The 14,615-nt window shown below is 42.2% G+C and overlaps 1 protein-coding gene across 1 annotated transcript in view; it reads right to left on the bottom strand.

Moving 5' to 3' along the window:
• Positions 1-294: 294 nt before the first annotated feature.
• Positions 295-14,615, bottom strand: part of LOC131402495 (centrosomal protein kizuna-like) — a 161,559-nt gene continuing 147,238 nt past the window's right edge. Inside the window, exons 8-9 of the mRNA XM_058537222.1 lie at positions 2,830-2,934; positions 295-419 (exon numbers count right to left, since the gene is read on the bottom strand). Of these exons, the coding sequence (XP_058393205.1) occupies positions 328-419; positions 2,830-2,934 (197 nt within the window). The 3' untranslated portion in view covers positions 295-327. The remainder of the gene's footprint in view (positions 420-2,829; positions 2,935-14,615) is intronic.

Raw genomic sequence — 14,615 nt, 5'->3', positions numbered from 1 at the left:
ACATGTGAGCACATGGGTCTCTACTACAGCACCATGCACTGGATAATTCACCTTGTTATAACACATGGGCAGCAAGGGATCATCAAAATAATGGGTGCTGGGAACCAGGTCTCAGAAATAACTGACACCGCTGGATGACAGTTACCCACCCCACCCACCCTTAAGCCCTCTGCCAAATCCTCTGTTTTTCCATCTCCCAGGAGAGACTGAATCTCCATTGAAAACCATCAAGGCCACTCTTTAACCAGCCTGAAAAAGTTGATGGGGAAGATGCACAATCCACCTCTTTCCTGGAGCCAGGGGAACCAGACTGTTCCCATGATGCTATCAGCGTGCAGGGCAATCCTTGACCTCTGCCCCCTGGGTGACTTCAGCCTTGGATGTTTCTGCTTCAAGTCTGATTCTTAACTGGCAGTCACCTGAGATCACGGATAGAGAGTGCATGGGTGTCTCTGCAAAAGGCATTTGCTGAGTTTCTATCCTGTAACCTGCTTGCCTGCATGTAACCTCTGCAGCCAAGCCATTCTCTTAAGAATGTGTCCGTGCTCAGCCCGAAGAGGGTTTCCATGTGCTTACCAGCATAAGGCCTTTTCAGACATGGAAAGGAAGGCGCAAGGTGGCAGTGGCTTTCCTTAGTGACAGGTCCAGAGGCAGAGACCTAACACATCTGATGCAGAAAGTAACTGAAACATGCACTGCTTCTTCAATAGTCAGATTTGGGGTGGCTCCTGAGTTCAGGGTGCCCATCCTCACCACTACCTGTAACAGCAGTAGCGGGGTACGCTAACCACGGGGTACATGGCTTCCGTTTCCCTCCACCCTGCCAGCCTGCCTCCTGCTTCTCTTTGGAGCTCAGAGAAGTCCCCAGGATCAGAGTGAGAGCGAGAGAGTGAGAGTGAGAGTGAAAAGTATTGTGTGACCACACGTAAACTAAACGCCAGAGGCCGTATCTGACCTCAGAGATGGCTGACACCACCAGAAGGACTTCTATGATCCCAACGCAGGAAAATGTGGAATCTTGCAAAGCACATAGTGTAAATTTGAGTGTGGAGTGAGGGAACTGAATCTAGGGGTGCTTGATTATACAACCTATAAAGTATCACTTAGGAATAAATTAATAAACAAATACATTAATCATTAGTATATTAATAGTACCAACATTTTTTTGTGTGTGTGAGGAAGATGAGCCCTGAGCTAACATCCATGCTAATCCTCCTCTTTTTGCTGAGGAAAACCGGCTCTGAGCTAACATCTATTGCCAATCCTCCTTCTTTTTTTCCCCCAAAGCCCCAGTAGATAGTTGTATGTCATAGTTGCGCATCCTTCTAGTTACTGTATGTGGGATGCGGCCTCAGCATGGCTGCAGAAGCGGTGCGTCGGTGTGTGCCCGGGATGCGAACCGGGCCGCCAGTAGCGGAGCACACGCACTTAACCACTAAGCCATGAGGCCGGCCCCCAACATTTTTGATATACATCCAAGGGACTACAACTTATGTCAAATTTACTCATCCTTTGAACTTGTCCAATTAACTATCCATATAAAATAAACTTACCAAACATAGATGTGTGGAGTCACCTTCCAACCACGTGTGTCTGCTAACTGGCTGTAAGGCTCTGAGGGAGGTGCTACTCTCTTGTCGCCTCCTTTTGTGAAATGAGGGGGTTGGATAAATACTTTCTAAATCTCTCTGGATTCTAATTCTGTGACTCAAATGTGAAGAAAGTGGTGAAAAGCAAAGGGTTAAGGGCTCACGAGTGCTACATCTTTCCAAAGTGATGAAGCCCTCCATCGGGACAGAGGCCCTGCTTCATACCTCAGCCAACTACAATGTCTCACATTCGCGGAGTTCACATAACACCCAGCACCACCGCGGCCAGCAGTCGCTGAGGGCTGCTCTCTAACAGGCCCTGTGCTGGGCATTTCGCCTGCAGTGGCTCACTGAATCCTCAAAACAACCAAAATAACAGAATTTTGCAGCAACCAATTCTAACACTAATATTATCTAGGAAATAGCTCTCTGAAGACAGACAGCTAAGTCTAATGCACCATATGTCCCTCGAAAAAATGCCTGTCTGATATAGACATCTTTGAGACAATTGGGAAATCTGGATATGGCCTGGGAATTATGTGATGTTAAGAGATCACTGTTCATTCTGATGGGTGAAATTATGGAATGGTGGTTTATGTAAGGATAAGGAAGTGACTAAGGTGTACTTCCTTCTGTATGAATCCATTTATTTTCACAAAGGGAGCTGAAGTGACATACTAAAAAAAGGTGTAATAAAATAAAAACCAATGAAAATAATAAAAATGCAATAAAGTATAGGAAAACAAAGAAAATTACAATTAAAACAAAAATCCTAGATTGAAGGAACTACACTTAAGCTTAAAATTTAGCTTTACTGGGATTTACAGTCTTTTCATTTAAAAAGCCCAAAGTTTTCCAACATTCTGGTGAGGGAAAATAGCCCAGGATGATGTTCCCCATTGATGATTAAGAAACTGGAAGATGTGGGAAAAGAAAGAATTTGGGGTGTCTCCTGTGGTACTTAGTGACAAGTTACTATCATGACATGCCAGGTATAATCCAAGGGCCTGTAAGGACCATCGCCATGCCAGGGCTGGCACATATCCAGGAGAGAAGACTCTTCCAAATTCTTGTTTGTTAAGGACTGAAAAAGTACTGGCTGATTCTGATCCAGTGATAGCTTATTACAAAGCAAACTCCAGAAACTTTCAAAGAATGACCACCCTTCCCTGAGCACAGCACTAGCTGCTGCCTTGGGTCACCTAGACACTGGCTGTGAGTGCTGAATCTGCTCACTTACCTGACAGTTGTGATGCAGAAGCATCTGCCTTTTGGAACCTGTCTTCAGTTTGATTTGTATTATCCTGAAGGGTAGACCACTTCAGCAACTGGTAGGCTTTTGTTTCTACAGATTTAAAAAAAGGCACAGATAACTGGATATCCACATGCAAAAGAATGAAGTTGGACCCTTACCTTATACCATACACAAAATCAACTCAAAAAGGGTTAAAGACTTAAACATAAGACTGAAAACTATTAAATTCCCAGAAGAAAACATAGGAGAAAAGCTTCAGGACATTGGTTTTGGCAACGATTTCTTGGATATGACACCAAAAGCACAGTCAACAAAATTAAAAATAGACACACAGGACTATCTCAAACTTAACTTTTGCATGTCAAAGGAAACAATCAACAGAGTGAAAAGGCAACCTACACAATGGGAGAAAATAACTGAAATCATATATTTGAAAACGGGTTAATATCCAGAATATATAAGGAACTTCTACCACTCGACAACAATAACAAAAATCAAATAACCCGATTAAAAATGGGCAAAGTGCTTGAATAGACATTTCTCCATATACAAATGGTCAATAAGCACATGAAAAGATGCTCAAAATCACTAATCACCAGGGAAACGTAAATCAAAACCACAATGAGATATCACCTCACACCCATCAGGATGGCCACTATCAAAAGAACAGAAAATCAGCGTTGTGGAGGATGTGGACAAATCGGAACTCTTGTGCACTGCTGGTGGGTGTAGCTATTAGGGAAAACAGTATGGAGCTTCCTCAACAAATTAAAAATAGAATTACTATATGATCCAGCAATCCACTCTGGGTATATATCCAAAAGAACTAAAAACAGGATCTCAAAGAGTTATTGGCACACCCTTGTTCATCACAGCATTTTCCACAATGGCCAAGAGGTGGAAGCAACCCAAATGTCCATCAATAGTTGAATGGATAAAGAAAATGTGGCATGTACATACAATGGAATATTATGCAGCCTTTAAAAAGAAGGAAATCCTGTCACATACTACAGTGTAGATGAACCCTGAGGACCTTATACTAAGCGAAATAAGCCAGTCACAAGAGGCCAAGTACTGTATGATTCCACTCATATGAAGTAACAAAAGTGGTCAAAATCATAGAAACAGAAAGTGGAAAGGTGGTTATTAAGGGCTGGGAAGAAGGGGGAGGGAGTATTAGTGTTTAGTGGGTATAGTGTTTCAGTATTGCAAGATGAAAAAGTTCTAGAGATCTGTTGCACAACAATGTGAATATACTTAACACTACTGAGCTGCACACTTAAGAACAGTTAAGATGGTAAATTTAAAGTTATGTATTTTTTACCACAATTAAAATAAAAAGTAGAATTTGTCCATGACAATTCAGGTTTCTGCCTGTTGTCCCAGCATAATAATTAATAGAGTTGTCTTTTGTTAATCAAAAGTTTCCTAATTTAGACAATAAATTATATGGTGACGCTACTTAAGAGACATATGAGCCAAATGCAGTGCAATGGCACAGTTTGGCTACTCATCAAAAAACATCAACTGAAAAGATATCTGCTTGGCTCCTGACTGAACACTGATTGGATATATGATATTGCTAAATTGTTATTAACTGCTTTAGGTGTGAAAAAAATACACAGAAATACTGAATTTTCTACTACCTAGAAACAAGTTTCTTGAATTCCTCCTACGATGTTAACACTTTTCAAATGCATGCAAATTAGTTTTTTGAACTGTCCCTTTTTAGAAACTCTGAAAACAAACAAACGAAAAACAATTTAGTTGAACCCAGGTTTCAAGACTCGAAGTCAAGTTGTATGAATGTATTTGAGGTGGCCAAATTCTAGTCATTATTTTGAGTGGGTCTGTGGATAGGTTCAACTCACAGTAAAATGGTTTCTCTCCAGTCCAGGCCTTGCAGAAGCGGCTACAGGAATGAATCAGAAGACACATAACTGACTGCCTTGGTTGGGCAGCTGGTCCTCTGCAGCACGCGCTGCCCTGGCCCTCAGGCTTGCACATTCGAGTGTGGGGTCTCTGGGCTGAGTGAGGGGCAGGAAGGTCAGGAAGGGGAGGCGGCAGCAGGATGAGCTGGGGGACCCACCGCTGAGAAAATCTAACCAGGCTCATCGTAGGGACAGAGAAGAGCATCTGCAGGGAGCAAAGCCAGGTGCCCCAGAGGGGTCAGCAGCAGCCTGGGCACCCACAGGACACCCTTACCCTGCAGGACTGTTAACAGTGTCTGCTGTAAGTTAAAGTGGGGAAGACTGTTGGGAAAAACAATAAATAATGATCACGTAAAGAACCTGAGAGACACAACTTTCCCATTACCTCAAGGCTCAAGGATGCCTGGATGAAAGAGAGGCTGGAGAAATAGAGTTTTAGCACAGACATAACAAAACAGCATCCACGTCCACATCTCCAACATGGCCACAAACAAAAGGACTCCTGCTGTCAGCACCGGAGGCTGGCAATCACTGCTTTCCTGCTTTTGCTGGTTCAATTTAAGAACTTAACCATGAGCCCCTTATTACTGGATTAAAACTACCATCACACTGACGAATACAAATGTAACTTATCTTGCCCTACTGAGAATCAATCAAGATAAAAATAAGTACTTAAAATGAGCATCATATTTTGAAATATTAAATGCTATATAGTTAAAATATGTACAGATCAGGGACTCAACTCTGAAAATAATAAATCCTAAGGCAACACTTTTTAACATTGCTGGATTGTGATATTAGTTGGGCAAACCTGAACTAGTATTTTGACAAATTTAATAAAGAAAACACCAGATGTCATGCATGCAGAAGGGGAAAGTACTGTTTTGCATAACTTGTGTATATGTGTTGGGTACTGGCCTAGGACAGAAAGTGTTTCTTGCTGTAGATTAGTCCCACTGTCCTAGGACAGCATCATAACACTCTCCTGTCAGTCCTACTACCTATATTACTTCAGATTTGTGGTAAGGTACTTTTGGGAGAGGAGAAGTATCAATAAAATCAAAGAATTCTAAAAAGGTAAGGAATCACTGTAAAAGAGGTAAAAATGTTCTGTTTTGTTTTTATTCTATAAAGATCAACCAAAAAGTTTTTCAGCTTTTAGGATACAAGTCCAGATCATAATGACCATATGCTATTTCTGCACTCAATTATACTGACTTGGTCAAGGAAAAGAGAGCAAAGATAAAAGTTAAAAAAAAAAAAGAATAGGAAAAGAAAAAAAGAGTAGCTTCTTGGTAAACAAAGGCTCCTGGCAGCTGGAAGCTGGAGTTAGGCTTTCCTCTCATCTATTGTTGTGAGGTAAATCATCTGACTCCAGTGAGCTGCCTCTCCTGCTCCTCAGAAAACACGTGCCTTTTATTTTTAGGAGAAGATTTTCGTGAAAAATATAAAGCTAGTAGTTGTGAGTTAATTTCACATTTGGGAGGATTAAGTATTCTGTCCAAATATAGGACAGTACGGATATTATCACTGGTCTGAGTCTAGCAAAGGAGGAATGTGAAGTGAATTCACATTAGCAGCAAGGGACCATTTTATTTTACCACTCTGGAAAAGAAAGGCCATTTCCATGTTCCACACACTTTCCATTCTGGTTTCCTTCTCTTCCTTCCTCTTATTCTTTTTTTTTAATTGAAGTATAATCAACATACAGCATTATATTAGTTTCAGGTATGCAACATAATGATCCAATATTTGTACATATTGTGAAATGATCACCACAGTTAGTTAACATCAGTCACCATACATAGTTACAAAGTTTCTTTTCTTGTGGGTGAGGAATTGTAGGATCTACCCTTCCCTTGCTTCTTGAAGGACTTGGACTCTGTAACTGGCCTTTCCCTTCAAGGCTGCCCTGAGTCTGCTTTCAACCGTACACAGTTTTGGAGGGATGTAGCTTGTCTCTCCAGTCTCGTTCTCCCAGAGCCCACCCCGCTTCCCAGCCATAGCTCCTTACTGGTATTTGATCTTTAAACCTTCTGTAGCCCTTCTCTAAGCGGAAAGTCAGTGAAGCTCACCCGGACAATTTTTATCTGGGACATAGCCGCCCTGACCTAAGTAATAGAGGGTTGGCAAAATCAAGCTGAGGACTGCTGGGCACATGGCCTGCTCCCATCCCCGATGCATGCTTCCTCGTGTGGTTTAAGGGCAAAGTGAAGTTTAAAAGGTGAAAGGATTAAGTGTATTCACTTGGAGGAAGAAACACTAACTGAGGCAGGACCAAGACACCAAACCAGCCAGAGGGGTTGGAGCAGGCGGCAGGTGCTGCTGTCTAACAGGAGGTCTGTGTCGGGCAGCAGATGCTCAGAGCTGTGGTCATTCTCCCATGGCATGTATCACACCCTCAGTCACCCCTGTTTTAGTCAGAAGAGCTGCACAAAACATTTGAAGGACTGGGAAACAACCCAAAAAGGAAAAACAAAATTAAGGTTTGGTTAAAAAATAACAATGAGAGGATAAAGGCTACATAGCCTGCGTAGAAACAAGGGAAGAGGGTTTAAGAACAGAAATTGCATAGATTGGACAGGGCAGGATTATAAATGCAGATGCTCTGGGGCCAAGCAGGTAGCACAGAGAAGTGAGTCTGGCCAGCTGGAGAGCACATGCCTGGCCAGGGGGGACAGCTGTTCTCCGGCTACAGCCAACTGCTGCCAGGTGGGAAAGTGGGCCTAGTCTTGCCAGACTCCTGCCTTTCTTAAAAAAAAAAAATGCAACACTGCACAGGCCAAACAGAACACATTGGAAACCTCGAAACTAGATGGTGGTGAGCAATTTTTTCTGTGTTCCCTAAAAGTGGCACAAGAACACTCGGAGAAAAACTTCAGCCAAGGGATATAAGCTAGATGTTAGCAAAAGCTTCCGTAGTTGACAGAGCTGAGAGACCCGGGAACACACTATCAAGGCAGGCTGCAAGAGCTGTGTGGAGGTTTTTAAGTAGCTGCTTGTATCAAATAGACCAGGCTTCAGACTCTTTGGAGGCAAGAGTCTACGTCTTGCTAGGGGCACTCGAACAATTCAGACCTCCTCCTGGAAAAGCCTAGAGGTCTTGGCCAGGACGCCAACTTCATAAGTCAAGTAGGCAAAGCTACGGGCATGAAGTTTCTGGTAACTCAGGCCCAGGCTCTCCTAGAAGGAAGAAGGATAGTGAAGAATCAAGCAGTTCAAAGCTGCACTGTATTGCCCTGCAGATTTATAGTTACGAAATGAATGAACGAACAAAAGAGCAAAAGTAACAAGTCTAGAGTTCAAATCAGCCTGCTATAGACAAGTGGGGGCCGAGTTCCTCCAGTTCCAAGGAGAAAAGACTTGAGTCTTCTCAACTGCAAGTAAACCCTAAGTCTGCAAATTCGAGGACTAGGTAGCCCCTTAAGGCTTTACTTTCCAGCCTGTGACTGAGAACTCCAGAGAAACGTTTCCGCTCATTAGTCATGTCAAACTCTCAGAAAATTATTGAGAAGTGCGTATAATTAGATCAAACAAATATTTCTAAAGAATACAATTATTGTCAATTAGAATGTTCTGGTACACACAGAAACAAATATATCTGCATGCTCAAGCTTTCAGTTCTGGATCTCTCAGTCAAGCATCTATTATACACTCAAATCTGTGTCAAGATTTAATTTAAAAAGTAGAAAATATTGCAATTTAAAACATAAAATAAAGGAGTCCGGGGGTTAAAATCCATCCTTGGCTATTAATTCCAGACTGATGACACAAAGAGATAAATATGTTTTTCCCTACTTTGTTACATAAGCCAGCCAAACCCAATCATCTATCTTCCTACAAAGTGGTGAAGAATCACTGAGATTGTTTTTTTTTTTTTTTTGGATATGCATTTCGTGTCTAGAAAATGGAAACAGCCAGAGAAGGAAAGCGAAAACATGCTGAATAAAGGGAGATAGGAGAGAGATGATGTTGAGGAGGGAAGAAAGAAAAAGCCTCAACTTCTTATCTTTTATTCTCTTTTATATGCAAATGTACACCTGCTAAAATATTTCTAAATCTAGAAAGAAAAAGAAAAAGAAAATATTTGATGAAAAAGTGCTTTTAACAACTCATTACAAGAACCAGAGAGAGGCAGGGTTCACCAGCCTCTAGGGGTGTCTCCAGGCAGAGAATCTGCCTCTGGCTTGCGCAGAAATCCCTAATGAAAGAAAGAAAAGTTGGGCCCGGAAAAGGAGTAACAAAGGGAGATGCAAACAATACCATCACTACAAATAGAAAAACAACCTTGAACCAACAAAGAACTGGGCATCTTTGAGTAAGGAAGGGGAATTACTATTCCTATAGGAAGTATGTAGAAATTTAAAAATTAAATTTGAAAAGTATTTTCTGTCCACTGAGTTTCCCAGTGCTGTTACTTTTCACATATTTCTACACCCATGCAAATTTTTTTCCACACTGTTACTAGATGTGTTGCTGATGCAGCAAACATAGTCATTTTTGTAAAATAAAATAAAAATTGTGACATATATTTCTAAAATTAATTCTAAAGATAAATATTATCACTGAAAATCCAGAAGTCATTTGTCTAGTAATCTGCTCAAATGAAAACAAGAAAATATTAGGATATGGGTGCCTTCACAATTCTGAAAATACAGAAAACTCATCTATATTTAGGATTTTTTTCAAAGGCCATAAGTCAATGTGAACCTGAAATACATAGGTTGGATCCATGACGAGAATCACTTTTCATGTCCAGACTTTCTGCAATAAACTCCACTCCCCCAGTGTTGTGGGCCTGTAAATCTATTGCCAAGGTTTCTCTGTGCTCTCAGAGACTGCTGATGTACAGAGAAGAGAAACTCCTACTTCACATGAGTTGCCTGAAGCTGCTTCAGAAAATAAATATTTAGGGGCCAGCCCTATGGCATAGTGGTTAAGTTCGGCATGCTCCGCTTCGGCAGCCTGGGTTCGCAGGCTCGGATCCTGGGTACCAACCTATACAACTTGTCAGCCATGCTGTGGCGGCGACCCACATACAAAATAGAGGAAGACTGGCACAGATGTTAGCCTAGGGCTAGCCTTCCTCAAGCAAAACAAGAGGAAGATTGGCAACAGATGTTAGCTCAGGGTGAATCTTCCTCAGTTAAAAAAAAAAATTTACATCACATTCTTAATTTCTACGGAGTAATTCAACAATTACACTTGAAAATAAATGTCAGGCTTGTAACTGAACTTTAACGAATGTTCCAAAACTGAACTGAACAGTTCCGCTGGTATTACTTCATATGTAAATTTATAACCATAGTGCCTGCCACTTAACATTGTTCAGCCATGGGAGGGGAATTTTTAACTCTCCAAGTCATGCAATCTTGAACTTTTCAAAGATTGAGTAATCTTGATCAGGAAGCTATATTTTATTGGCATAATTAAATATTTTTAAAAACAATATTTTTAGCAATTTGCATTCAATGATTTATATAATGAGAAGAATCAGAAATAAAGACAATAATATTATCATTAGCATTATAGTAGGGTCAGGAATAATCAATGTATAAGATGAACTAGATGTTAGAAATGTAAAATATGAAGAAATCTCTCTTCACCCCCTACAGTGGGTTGAATGATGTCTCCCCTAAAATTCATGTCCACCCAGAACCTCAGAATGTGACCTTATTTGGAAATAGGTTCTTTGCAGATGTAATTAGTTAAGGATCTCAAGATGAAATCATCCTAGATTTGTGGTGGGCCCTAAATCCAATGACAGGCATCCTGACAGGAAGAGTGGACACAGAGACAGAAAAGAAGGTGATGTGCTGATGGAGGCAGAGACTGAAGTCAAGCTGTCACAAACTGAGAGCCACCAGAAGCTGCAACAGGCAAGGAAGCCTTCTCCCCTAGAGCCTTCAGGAGCACGGCACTGCTGGCCTTTGGTTTAGACTTCTGGCATCCAGAACTGGGAGAGAATACATTTCTGTTGTTTTAAGTTTGTGGTACTTTGTTACAATAGCCCTAGGAAAATAATACACTTCGTGATCCTCGATTTTATTAAAGTATCTGAAGCCCAACCTCTTCTCTCCCCACTTGAGTCTCTTGCATAAAATGAAGGTGTTTCACAACATGACCTACAAAGGCTCTTTCAGCTTTGAGACCCCCTGCTCCATGGTTCTCAAACCTGGGGAGTCACCTGGGGGTGTTATAAAAGACTGATGCCTGAGCCCCACCCCTAGAGGTTCTGATGTAACTGGTCAAGGGTGTGGCTGGGGCATAGGTATCCACCCAGGATTCTACTGTCAACGACCAAGGAGAATTTCTCTAGGCATTTATGAATTAATTTCCTTGAATGCAGGAGCAACCAATCGAAAACACTCTTCAGAAAGGTGCCTTTCATTCTTTACTGACCATGTTAAACAAACACCACCGCCCTGTAATGTCATGAGTGAAGACGCTTTGCTGTAGCAGCAAAGGGGAAGCCCCAGCAGCCTGACATCTACCACAGAGACAGGGCCACAGGGACTGCAATGGACAATCCAGCAGCATGAGATGGTTCCCCTGGTTTTGCACGAGTTGGGGCTCCCAGGCTTGGCAGGTAACACGTCTTTCCTGATCCTCGTGCATTTCTGGGACAGGACAGGTGAGACACATTCTTAGTAAAGTCTCCTTAGTGGAGTGTTACGCCACTGTACTCTGGCGTCCAACGTTGTCACCACAGTCTTCTCTCCCAGGGTAAATCCAGTCACCAATGACAACCTGGCTATTGTATGTTCCCAGCCTTTTCCAATTTGATGTAAAACTCAAGCAATAACGTTTTGAGAAGCACTGCCCAGAACCCCAAGTGGCTGACCTCCCTCACAGCTTCTAAATGGACATACCTTAGTATGACATTGAATATTTCAGCTTGCCAAAGAATATCAGTGAGAAACGGCACTGTCAGGCAACCACTTTCAACACAGCTTGACCGAGAGAATAGGAGTCAAAAGAATGAGAGGCTGAATGGACATTCTTAGAGGCTTAATCCTCTTCAGATAAAAGCTGAGAGCCCTTTTCACACAGAGCTTAAGGAGATGAGTTTTGCCAGGATGGGCACGTGGGGTGGGGAAAGTATTGGTAGAGTGACTGAGTGAAAGAGACAGCGTTCTGGCCTGAATCAACAAGCATTTAAGGAAACTCCTTAATCTTTGGATTCCAACTCGTTTTTATTCATTCATTTGACAAACTGAGTGCCCACTGTGTTGTGTGCCAGATACCGTGTCAGGTGACGGGTTTCTATGACATTTAGCATAACCTGTGTCACTTGCTAAAACTAAAACTCACTTCACTCTCAGAGGTAAATTCAGTATGAATACAAATAAAATTGCCAACGTGGGAAATTTCACTTGGGGGTATAAGTAGTTCAGATGAGATTTTCCCTCATAATCTAGATAAGCATGGCTTTAATCCTGGTCTAAGTGTTCCAGGGAAGCACTGACCTGAGTATTCTAGTCCTGCACGTGTACTCAGGCTCGCCCCGCTGTATAAAGGGCACACACACCTCCTGGCAAAATCCATACTCGGAAATCCTTGCAAGTGCCCACCTCTCTAGGCCTAACACGAGAGAAAGGAAAGGTATAGCTTCGCTCATCATCACTCGCAAAGCATCCTTGTGGAGCTCATCTTTTGTGATGATATACACTGATGTTTAATTAATCCAGACACCTTGATGCAGTCGCCTCTCTTGTAAAACGAAAGCAGCAGGCTGGTGGAACAGAAGGAGTTCAGGGATTAAATCTTGAAGTTTGAGTTCGATTCAAGATCCAACACACTAGCTATATGGCCTTGAGCAGGACTCAACCTTCCTAAGTTTCTGTTGGACTGACTGTAGAATGGGTCCCTAATGTTTACCCCACAGGACTGTTGTGAGGATCAGAGATGATGAAGACTTAGGAGGGGCAAGGACCCAGTCTTATTCCCAGGACTTAGCCAAAGTAAAGGTGTAATATACATGCAAATGATATACTATCTATTATAGGGAGAAAACCACACATTCATAGATATCAAAATTATTCTTTGATTTCTACCTTAATTCTTCACTGTGAACAACCAGACTAATGAAAGGGGTAGATTGTGTTAACAACAACAGATCATACAGGCTGTGGGAATATTTATTCTGGTTGTGTGTGTGGGTCTGTGTACGGGAGGGTTTCTATGTAAATCTTAGCACAGATTGCAGGAGCTCAACTTATGAAACCAACACTCTGCAAATGATTAACAAAGCAGATGCCTTCAGAGTGACAGCAAACTCTTTAAGGATGAGCCCCTCTGCCAAGGAGACCTATGTTTGGAAGTGATAAGCAAATAAGAAAGGGAAATAAAGAAATGAGAATATTGGCACATTTGACTTCTTTCATATGGAATGAGAATCACAGTCTCTTAGCATTAGAAGGAACGTCAGTTCCAGAAACAAGAATTCCTTCCACAGTGTCCCTCTAGAGAGTAGGTTCCTGCCATGGTTCAAGCACCCAGCACAGAATCTTATACCTGGAAGACACTCAGCTTGGTTTTGCCTCAAAGAAGAGCTAGAAAGTTCTTCCATTACTGAGCTGTGAATTCCTTCCCTGCACCACTCACACACAGAGCCCCCTGAGAGACTCTAAAATTACGCTTGATCAACGTTCTGTCTTGTACGTGGAGGCCTCGCAAATATTTAAAGATAGCTTTTGTACCCTTCTCAGGTTAAACTTCCCCAGGGCCCTCATCATTCAGAGCTTCCCCTCCATTCTGCCCAAACTCCTGGTGCCTGCCTGGGTTCACTTCGGTGTCTTTCTCTACTACATCTCCTCTGAGACGGCTGTAAAGCAAATAGTCACGCAGAAGGACCCACACTAAAGAAGAGCACTTCTGGACTGTCCAAACTCACTACTGGAACATGCTGGTCGTCAATTCGTCAATTCAGGAAGCAGCTTTAACAAGTAACTTTCAATCATAACATCAACTGGGTTTAGTTACACTAAAGTAGCCAAAGCTTCATTATAAAGCAATCTCATCCACAAGGGAGATTCCCACAAAAAGGACTCATGGGAAAACGTTGACGATAATTTTAGGGTATTAAGAATACTGGTGCCCTCATTAGACTCAAGGTTTTAAAAAACATTCTGTGTATATCTGTGTATATTTCCCAAAACATGTTCCACAGAATATTAATTCTGTTGGCTGTTCATAGGAAGGATTCCATTTTCAAATAGAAGATAATTATTTGAAACTTTAAGTTCCCACCTTTAAATGGGTCATTTACTGAAAGTCTAAAAGTTTTCAACGTGCTCCCTGCACTGTGCATGTTGCAGAGGGAGAGCGCGATTATGCGGGATTTGGTCAGAGAATGTGTATTCCCTGAAGCATTTTCGGGGTGGAGCCGGCACAGAACACGCTTGGGGAAATGCTGCATCCGCCCATCCACACGGTGAGGCGGCACAGCAGGGGAGGACTGTCGCCTGGGAACCGTGTGCCCTGCAACGCCCTCACCTGTGAGCCTGTAAGAGTTATGGCACACAGGCACTCACAGGCAGAGATGCTGGGCCTTGACCAGTGAGAGCCCCAGGAGCCACTGCACCACGTTGTTGTGATTCTTCTCTAAGGGTTTCTCCACGGGACTAATTAGAAGTTCCAAAAATATCATGCAACTCTCCTCAAGATTCCTTTTTGATGGGGTAAATATCCTTCTGGATTCAAATCATCAATTGAGTTCTTAAGTGGAAATTTCTTGCAGAAACTAATTTAGCGGTACCACTGGGAAGCACTGTCTAGGAGGAATTATGGCAGCACAGGGCTTGGGCGAGTCTTGGTCCCAAGTGGCTACCGCAATTC

This window comes from Diceros bicornis, unplaced genomic scaffold, assembly GCF_020826845.1.
Source record: "Diceros bicornis minor isolate mBicDic1 unplaced genomic scaffold, mDicBic1.mat.cur scaffold_117_ctg1, whole genome shotgun sequence".
Classification (NCBI taxonomy): Eukaryota; Metazoa; Chordata; class Mammalia; order Perissodactyla; family Rhinocerotidae; genus Diceros; species Diceros bicornis.
This window is presented reverse-complemented; position numbering and strand designations above follow the sequence as displayed.